This window comes from Setaria italica, chromosome IX (assembly GCF_000263155.2).
Source record: "Setaria italica strain Yugu1 chromosome IX, Setaria_italica_v2.0, whole genome shotgun sequence".
Classification (NCBI taxonomy): Eukaryota; Viridiplantae; Streptophyta; class Magnoliopsida; order Poales; family Poaceae; genus Setaria; species Setaria italica.
The window spans coordinates 16,197,941-16,208,105 of NC_028458.1; the positions used below are offsets into that span (position 1 = coordinate 16,197,941).

A 10,165-nucleotide genomic window follows, 5' to 3' on the forward strand; every position below is an offset into this window, starting at 1 on the left:
CCCCAGCTAGCTGTCATCCATCCAGCTAGTAACCTTGCTGTAGCCTGAGCTGTCATCCGTGGAGTTAGTATGCATTCTGTAAGCCAACTGTCATTTGGTCATCACGCTGCTAGTAATTGCGCCCTGGATCTAATTGTCATCCGCCAGGTAGCCCCAGCTGTAATCTGCCTGGCTAGTAATAACCATGCTCCAGCTCTAATTTGCAACCATCCCCAATGCACTGGCTAAAGCTGTCATTCATCTAGCTAATAACCGTTCTCTGGTCCATCTGCCATCCATCTGGTGGGTAATGGGTCCCATACCTACCTATGATAGGTAAAAGACTCCACCGCCCATACCCACCACATACCTTGGGTCTAAAACACCCCGCACCCACCACCCTCTGGGTAACGGGTACTCGACGAGTGACCCATATGCACTTCAACATAGGTAATGTGACATAACATCTAATTAACAGTAAAAGCAACATAAAACCATCATTTTATTGATACTTTTAGTCGTGTAATAACTAAATAAGACAATGACACTGGTTTTAACTATCACTTGTAAATAGATTCTCTCACCTCTTATACACTAAAAAATAGTTCCACATGTCATATAATTAGAGTCCCAATGGGTAGAGGGTACGAGGATCGCAAGAATGTACCCACACCCACCCCACCCGATGGGTGATGGAGTTACCCACTAAGATACCCGTTGGGAAGAAAAGTCGTCATCCTTAATAGGGATTTTACCTGTGGGTAAATAAGTGATGGATACCCATTGCATCCCTACATCCACCCAAATGTTGTGGCCCCATTTGTCATTCACCTATCTAGTAATCCCACTCTTGACTCTGACCATTATCCGCCAAGCTAGTAACCATGCTATACCTCTAGCTGTCATCCCCTTGGAGCTAGTTAGTAAACTTTAACCCCAGTTGTCATCCGTCAAGCTAATAAGTGTGCTATGCCCAATATATCGTGTTAAATGAATCATGTGTATATCTCATTTTTCATGTTGAAGGAATATGTAGTGAACCCACATACTACCCAAAAATTGTGAAAAAGAAACAAACATGCAAAATAGGCTTGCCTTAATTTGTTGCCATCTGCTAGCCTAGTAAGTAGTAAATGCGTGTAGTTGCATTAATCTCTTACAAATATGAATCAAGAAAAAACAAACAAGCAAAAGAGGTTTGCTAGTGCTAGCCCCACCTCTCATCTGCCAACCTAGTAATAAGTAACCACAGCCAGTAGCGTAAAGCCCTCCCAATATGAATTCAGAAAAAGAACAAGCTGAGGAAGGAGAGTCACTGGTGTTAGATCTAAACATTTGTTGGGCCGGACCAAAAAATCCTTGCTATATTTGGGCATAAAAATCATGCCCAGTCTCCTCCCATGGGCAAGTTCTAGCTGATCTTTTGGACCGTGGGCCCAAAATAAATAAATTAAATTATTGAGGTACACTTGGGGCATCGTGATATTTATTGGGCCTGGTTTCTCTAACCAAGTTTGGCCCTACATTTTGTGTGGACGGGCCAAAGCCTGACGGGCTTGGATTGGGCCATCAGGCCAGACGTGCTTGAAATCCTTAGGTCTAGCTGCCGTTTGGGCCTCGCTGTCATCAACTTGCGTAGTAAAGGTGACATTAAAGAGCTCCAAATATGAATAAAAGTAAAATATAAATAACCCCCCAGCTAGCTGTCATCCGTCCAGCTAGTAACCTTGTTGTAGCCTGAGCTGTCATCTGTGGAGTTAGTATGCGTTCTCTAAGCCAACTTTCATTCGGTCATCGCACTGCTAGTAATTGTGCCCTGGATCCAATTGTCATCCGCATGGTGCCGTGGCCCTAGCTGTAATATGCCTAGCTAGTAATAACCGTGCTCTAGCCCTAATTTACATCTGTCCCTAGTGCAGTGGCTCAAGCTGTCATTCACCTAGCTAATAACTGTTCTCTAGTCCATGTACCATCCAGGGATGGCAACGGGTACATACCCACCGGTGATAGGTAAAAGACTCCGCCATCCATACCTATCACCTACCTTGGGTCTAAAACTCCCTACACCCACAACCCTTTGAGTAACGGGTACTCGACGAGTGATCCATATCCAGTTCAACATAGGTAATGTGACATAACATCTAATTAACTACAAAAGCATCATAAAACCATCATTTTATTGATACTTTTAGTCGTGTAATAACTAAATAAGACAATGACACTGGTTTTAACTATCACATGTAAATAGATTCTCTCACCTCTTGTACACTAAAAAATAGTTCCACATGTGATATAATTAGAGTCCCAATGGGTAGCGGGTACGAGGATCGCAAGAATGTACCCACACCCACCCCACCCGATGGGTGATGGAGTTACCCACTAAGATACCCGTTGGGAAGAAAAGTTCCCATGCTTAATAGGGGTTTTACCTGTGGGTAAATGGGTGATGGGTACCCATTGACATCCATACATCCACCCAAATGGTGTGGCCCCATTTGTTTTTCACCTATCTAGTAATGCCACTTTTGGCTCCAACCATCATCTGCCAAGCTGGTAACCATGCTCAACCTCCAGCTGTCACCCGTCCGAGCTTGTTAGTAAACTTTGCCCCCAATTATGGATAGCTGCCCATGCCCACTCAAAAGCAGCCAGATCCAGATCCGATACAAGTTTTTTCCTTAAACCTAATCTATAATACATAGTGGTGGTAAAAGGGCCATCTAATTTAGCGTAGTAAATTTAAGGATCGGGTTCACTAAGGATCAAGCTAAAATACTATATGAATTTGAGCTAAATAAATATATAGCTGGGTTGGATTGTGAAGGAGGCACGAGGGCCATGATCCATTGCCACCTCTAATGATACATCATAGTTTTCTAGCAGCAAAAATGGCAACAACAACCCCCCCCCCCACCCACACAAAAAAAAACCAAAACTAGAAAAAAAAAGAACGGAGAGCCAACATGTGTGGAGCTTAAAATTAAGGGAAAATCACAACTATCCACCAAGAAACAACCATTAGTTTGATTTTTTTCCTATACAAGATTTTGTTGCAAACACCCACACAATAAATTTTCTTATGTTTGTTTGATGTGCTTGTCTGGACTTATTTTTTTATGATTACAGACGGTACATAGTAACCTTAGAATTGGTGTTGTATGCTTTGTATAATCTAATTTTCCCGACCTTGAGTTTCTTTTTTATTCTCTATGCTTCCTTGATCTACATTTTTGGGCTCATATTTGTAGGAAATTACCATGCTAAGACATACTAGAGTTAATGAATAATTATCCAACCATAACAAATTAACAACCCGTTCTCAAGTGAAAAACCAAGCTTGTTGAGTATTGCATGGGAACAAAGAGGGAAAAATAAATCATGTCAAACTAATAGGTGAACTTTTACAACAAAATCACCTGTAGGCAAATTCGAAATCAAAGTGAGTTTGCGGAAAACCTATCACGGCCGGTTTTCCAGAGTGAATGAAACCATAAACCGTACACCGTAGTGAACAAAGACTTTGAGTAAACGAAAAGAAAAGGCGTGCAAAGGAAGGTCGCTGACGATAGGGCCCCAGCTGTCATGAGCCGTCTATGCTTGCTGGCGCTGGGCCCCAGCTGTCATAAGCCAGCTAAGGTCACTGGCGTTGGGCCCCAGGTGTCATGAGCCAGCCAGTAAGTGGTAACCGTAGTAGCATTAATTCCTCCCTACATATGAACCCAGAAAAAAAAAATATAAACAGCTCCCCTCCCGTTCCACCCGCACCACTTCACTCTTCTTCCCCTCTTCACCTCTTCTTCTCGTAGATCTCTCGGGGCTCGCCGTCTCCGGCCACCGCGGCCGGCACTCGGAGGAGCGGCGGGGCTCGGGGCGGAGGTCGGCGGCCATGTACAAGAACCAGCTCCAGGAGCTGGCGCAGCGGAGCTGCTTCAACCTGCCGGCGTACACGTGCCTGCGGGAGGGGCCGGACCACGCGCCGCGGTTCAAGGCGGCGGTGAACTTCAACGGGGAGCAGTTCGAGAGCCCCGGGTTCTTCACCACGCTCCGCCAGGCGGAGCACGCCGCCGCGGAGGTCGCGCTCGCCGCGCTCGCGCGGCGCGGCCCGTCCTACTCGCTCGCCGCCCGCATCCTGGTAAGCCACACGCCAACGCCCCCTCGCCCCGCTCCTCCTCCGCCGCTCTCTGCCCCTCGCTTCTGTGCGAATCGTTTCTCCTCTCCTGGTATTTTTGGGTGTACTTGTCGCGGTTGTCCTCCGTGTTTTGAGCGCTTCTCGGGGTGGAATTTGGGGATCTGCGGGGGTTTCTTCTCGTCCTTTTGTCGATCATTCGTAGATCGTTCAAACCATTTCGCTCCTGCAATTCGTTACGGAATTCGCGTTGGTGATTCGTTAGCCCAGGGTGAGTCGTTTGTGTTTGCTCGGGGGAAAAAGGCGAGTCGTTTGACTGGGAGTTCATACGTCAGGTTCGAGCTCAGCGACATGTATTTTATGTAATTTCAGCAAAATGTTGGCGATTTTGGAGAGATTTAGCGCAACATCACCCGGTCCCTTTGAGTCGTCCTTGTAGTTGATCTGATTCCTAGTTTTTTCGAAGGAGAAATGTCGAGTTATGATGTGGTAACTTCGAGAATCTGCTTGGTTTGGGATTGGGCCTCGTGAGCGGCATGAATTGCAGCGGATAATTGGTACGGAAAGCTGCAACTCTTTTCGCGTCAAAAATTCCCGGTTCCTTTTTTTTTCTTTGTTTGAAAAGGGGGATTCCTTTGATTCCGAGAGAAAAGGTTGTAGTACTCGAGTTCGGTTAATTTTTTTTCAAGCTCGTGGTTAAAAAAATCTCCCTCTCTTTTTAACAAAAATACTATTAGGTCGTACTCTTACCACTGTACTAAGTTCATTTTGTTATTAAGTGGGCGCGGATTAGTTAATGAACACAGCTTAGTTCTCACTCTACGCGATGGGTTGTACTAAGCGCAATCAAGCCTCTTAACTTGTTCGTACCCCGCGCCGGCCATTAACCCGACCCTATTCTTTAATCTCTCGTTAAATGTGCTCTCGCACCGTGACGGCGACGCTGCTTCAGATATCACCAGACATTATCTGCCAATTAGGAATTTCTTACAGCCTCGGAATTACCGCTAGGGTTTCGTCCGTGCCCGCACCGTTATTGGCGGTAGACTGCGAAAGTCATCGTGCCATTAACTGCTAAACCCCGATTAGCCAGACCTGTCCATTAATGGGTGCATTGATGAGGGGCCGGAATTAAAAAGTTGCCGCGTACACTTGACTCGGAAGCCGAGTTGCGATGCAGGGTACGCCGACGAGGGGTACACGTACACACGGGGCTTTGAACGGAACGGGATTAGCGAGCGCGTGGAACTGTCAATGTGAAACGGTGGGGGAGGGGGGATTAGGTTTCGGTCTTTATAGTGGTGGTATTAATGGCGAGGGCGAGGGAGTGGGTGGGGGGAATTGAATTGGAGACCGCCCGCACCTAACCGGGGCATCGCAGGTCAATGCCGGTGGGCCCAGGATGGTTTAGTGGCAGGCAGGCCCCCCTCACAGCCCACCATGGGGCGGGGGCAGAGAGAAGGGGGTGGGGTGGAGGTGGCGTTGTTGCGCCGATGTGTCGTGTGCGTCTTTTGCCGATACGGTCCGGCCGGTCAGATCAGGGTCAGCCATGGGGTGCTTCCACTGCTGGGAGCCGGCTTGCTACCAGTACCAGCAGTGCGCCTACCTAGTGCTTTGTTTGCTACCGAGCGACTGGGCTTGGCTGGCTCCGAATTGATCCGTGGATGGACGGGACAATGTTGGTGTGGCTGCTGGTGCTAGTGCGGGGACGTCGCTTTGCTCCCTGCCTTTTAGGCAGAGTTCTTGGTGCGAGCCGAGAGCGATGGCCGCCATGCTGAGTGGTGGGTGCTCTTGTCTGTCTGCGTTCTGTGCAGAGAGATTGTTCTGTGGACTTTAGGGGTTTGGATTGTGGCCAGATTGCCAGAAAATTTTTAAAAAGGCTGATTTGGATGGCAGAGGGGTCTGCATCTGAATGGATTTTTATTGGTTTCTGTTCTTACTTCATGTACCAATTAAAATTTGGTTGCTTGGATTGACATGGTCCCGTGTCATGATGTATGTTCAGATTGGTCTCCGAGTAGACAGGTTACTATCTTGGACGAATATTCATGCGATTTGCCTGCGGGTCAATATGTATTTGGACGATTTTTAAGTTACTACTTACTAGTATTGAGAGTCGAGCGGTTGCTACAATAAGTTTGAACATTGGGTCAGTCAAATGTTAGGCATGTTCAATGATCCTCATAGTTGACTGTCTGGGGGTTTCAAAATTGGAGTCTGGACTATCACAGAAAGTGATTGACCTGGTTGGAGGATTGCTGTTTCACTGGACGTGATCATTGAACAATATTTAATTCTTCTAGATCAACTGAAAGTTAAACAAAGAAAGTGGCAAAACTTCCTAGGCAGCCATGGTTTGGTATGTGGTGGTATATAGTAACTAGCTGCAACTAAGCATGAAGCTCATTCTCCTGCAGGATTGAAAATACATCCTGTCATGAACATTATAACATCCATGCTTGTGGAAAATTCTCTGAAGGTCCATAGATGTCATCTTGTAGTGTATGAGTAGCCTCTCACTACTTAGTGACTTCTCATTGTCAACTGCCTCCTATCCTTCAGGTGCTGGGGGTATTTTATTGTCTTCTTTTATAATATTATATTCAGAACAGATCTGCAAGAAATCTTCTTTCTTTTTTTTACTGGCCAGCTTATATCCATGATCTGCCTCTTGTAATTTTTATTGTTTGACTCATGTTCTGTGGATTGGATTAATACCTTAGTATGTGTACCTGTGTATTCATTACCTCTTTCTAGTCAGTGGACAGCTCAACTACCACTTATCCTCACTTGAGCCTCATTTGAATCATAATCCTTGCTGTTGAAGTATTATCTGATTACCAGTGTCTTGATCTGGAAGTCATCTTCCTTAGGATTCTGGAGGCCCTTCTTTTTCTGATTTGATAACTTCTGTTTCAATCAAGACCAGTAATAAAGGCTGTTTAACTAACTAACTAACTAAAGTGCACCATGTTGTGTTTGTCCTGGCATAAAGTTTCTGTTACCTGTCTGTTGGGCTTTAGTATTTTCCTGTGATTATTCTTTAACCTTGGAAGTAGTATATTGAACCCTCAACTTCTATTCTTTGATTTACAGTATAAATTTCAATCACTTGCTTATGGTGCTCAATTTCTGTTAAACAGGATGAAACAGGGGTTTATAAGAACCTTCTGCAGGAAGTAGCTCAGAGAGTTGGAGCGCCGTTGCCATCATATACAACCGAGCGATCTGGTCTTGGCCACCTGCCGGTTTTCACATGCACAGTAGAGCTAGCTGGTATCACGTTTACAGGTGATCCTGCTAAGAATAAGAAACAGGCTGAAAAAAATGCTGCTTCAGCAGCATGGTCTGCACTGAAACAATGTGAGTATTACTTATTGCATATTGATGAAAGAAATTGTAGTTCTAGTGCTTATTCATTTTTTTTGGGATAGTTCTAGTGCTTATTCATATTTATCTGCATTCTGCAATAATCTTGAGGTAGAGTGAAGTATTGCAACTTGGTTAAATCTCTATGGCTTGTAAAGGTATTCTTTTAGGTTAGGATATGGATGCTGTCTCAATTTTCACTTAATGCAATGCAAATATAGTTATTTGAATCTCGAGGCATCATTTTCTCCAGCTTTTAGTAACTTATCATGAGAAATCTTGAGCAAATTTTCAACTAATTATATTTTATTAAGGCAAGTGATCGAATCTTTGTAGTTTTGTATTTTATATGTAAGCTGGGTGATATGTTATCTCTAGAAGTGCTATTTCTCATTCATTTAGACTTTTGGAGCATATGTTCTGACATTCATTTGGAGCCCTTTGTTCACAGCTAGCATGACTTGGTGTGTCTTCCTTTGATACTTGGAAGTCATGTTAGTGCAAAAAGGTTAGCAGTATGAGGTAGCTGAAATGGAGCGAGTATATCCTGTACATTATGCCTGTTTCTGTTTGGTCCCAAGGACACCCATCACTAGCAGTAAAATATGGTCTGCGACATTTTGAAATGTCGTTCTCTATTTATACAATGGCACCTTCTCACACTATTTCATCTTTCTGCAACAGTGGTACGTGAGGAAGCTAATTCATCCAATGAGCCGGAAAACAATGATGAGCAGGAGCAGATCAGGATCGCTCGAGCCCTTCTCAATTATCGCTTGAAGGAGAAGATGGCAATGGCTAATTATCCCCATGCTTCGCCATTCCCCAAGAAATTTCCAATGCAGCCAGAGAGGAAGCCTTCTTTTGGCCAATCTTCTCAGTCCAGCTACTCAAAGATCCTCCCTCTGTTCCGCCCTAAATCAAATTCAAGATGCAGACCAGAGTCACCGGCATCTACTGATGGAGTATCTCAAACAGCTTTACGGACCCTCGAAAGCCTTAATCCAAAGTCAAGATTTCCAGCGGCAGAGGCAGCCCCCTATGTGCCAGTTGGGCACTACCGCATGCCTTGCCATAGCATGGCTCCTTCAGTCACAATCAGGACTGCTGTTCCTGTGTTCTCTGCTCCACCTCTCCCACCTCCAGCTGCTCGCACGCAACAGCAGCTTCCTCCTCTCATGAGCCATCCACCACCGATTCGGATGGCATCACCAGTTCGCATCAGGCCAGCATCCCCAATGTTCGGACCCTCTGCTCCAGTTCAGGGGCCGAAACCTGTGATGTCTGTTCAGCTAAAGGATGTGCAACAGCAATCCAGGAGGGAGCCGGTGAAACCTGTGATCCCTGTGCAGGTAAAGGATGTACAATACCAACCAATGAAGGGATCAGTGTCTCCTGTGGTTCCAGTTCAGGTAAAGGATGCACAACGCCGGCCGCTTGTGGGATCGCTGTCAGGTGTGATCCCAATTAAGGTGAAGGATGTGCAAACCCAAGCACCAAAGGAATCACTGGCAGCTCCAATTCCAGCAATCAGGCCTTCGGTTAAGATCGAGGCTCCTGCTCAAGCCAAGGAAGCTTCAGCGGCAGTTACCAGTGAAGTCCCATGTTCTGCTGCTGGCAATACCACCGCCGTGGAATGCACTACATCATCAGAGGTTACCCCGACAAGGCAATCAAGGGCTGCGGATGGTGACGACAGCAAGGCGGAAGCTGTGCACGAGGCCGAGGCTCAAGCAGTGGCGGAGGCAGCCATCAGGCAGCTGGAGATCAATTGACATCGAAAATGCGCATCGCCATCTTCTCCCAGATTTTGTAATTAGCTGCCTCCCGTGCACATTCCGTTCTGTTTAGTTCTTGTAAGTCTTGGGTTCGGATTAGGTCTGTCTGGGCAAGCTGCATTGTGGTAGGAACACCTAGTTTTTCTGTTGAGAAAAAACCCGGGAAAAAAAACATGTAGTGGTGGGTAGGTGGTTTGCCCGGTGTTTGGTTGGAGACGGTTATACTTCCCTGGATATGCAGTTGGTCTGCGTTTTACCCCAATGATGAGGTGGATTGTGAGGTGCCTCTAGGGAAGAAGGATTATGAGGCGGCAGTAACATCTAAATTCTGTTATCGTTGTCGGTCTGCTGCCGTAACTTTTATCCACTTTCCTTTTTCTTTCTTTCTTTATGCAAATGCAAATGGTGTGTTGGTGATTGGCGCTTTTACCGGTTAGCAGAAAGTATGATGAAAGGTTGAAATGGATGGAAACGGATTCCTGCATCTTTTCGTCCTGGGTATCATGATGAAAGATTTCTCTCCGTCGCGTGTCATCCGCAAAGCTGAAGCAGCTTGCTTGATTTGGAGAGGTACCGTCCGAATGATGACGCAGACGTGCCGCACAAGAGGCCAGGGGGTTGGCCGTGGCGTCGGTCGGTCCTGCTGCGGTGCTGCCCTTGGCAACCGAACTCGGGACCACGCTTTGCCCCGTCATGTGCTTCGCTCACTCATCTTGCCGTCGTCTGAACGGGCTAGAAATGAAAACGAGCTTGGATGGGCTAGTGGAAGCTAGACTAGAGAAGCTGTTGTTGGGTCGTGACCACGTACCAGACGAGACACTTACTTGGCTGCTATAACAAAAAACAAAATCCGCCACTACGCATTTAGTAACCCGGAACCACCCACCAAGGCTCCGGCCAGGAGCCAGCCATT

General features: G+C 46.2%; 1 protein-coding gene across 1 annotated transcript; it reads left to right on the forward strand.

Annotated features, from left to right (window-relative positions):
* The first annotated feature begins 3,712 nt into the window (after positions 1 to 3,712).
* LOC101784567 (double-stranded RNA-binding protein 6) lies at positions 3,713 to 9,681 on the forward strand. Its single transcript, XM_004982780.3, has 3 exons — positions 3,713 to 4,111; positions 7,249 to 7,468; positions 8,159 to 9,681. Exons 1-3 carry the CDS (start codon positions 3,866 to 3,868, stop codon positions 9,247 to 9,249), a joined length of 1,557 nt encoding a protein of 518 aa, XP_004982837.1. The 5' UTR covers positions 3,713 to 3,865; the 3' UTR covers positions 9,250 to 9,681.
* The last annotated feature ends 484 nt before the right edge of the window (positions 9,682 to 10,165 follow it).

Excerpts from the sequence above, each read along its gene's own strand:
- LOC101784567 (XM_004982780.3), top strand. The coding sequence starts at position 3,866 with ATGTACAAGAACCAGCTCCAGGAGCTGGCGCAGCGGAGCTGCTTCAAC. Across the intron at positions 4,112-7,248 it reads CGCTCGCCGCCCGCATCCTG|GATGAAACAGGGGTTTATAA; the intron begins GTAAGCCACACG and ends TCTGTTAAACAG. Across the intron at positions 7,469-8,158 it reads ATGGTCTGCACTGAAACAAT|TGGTACGTGAGGAAGCTAAT; the intron begins GTGAGTATTACT and ends TTTCTGCAACAG.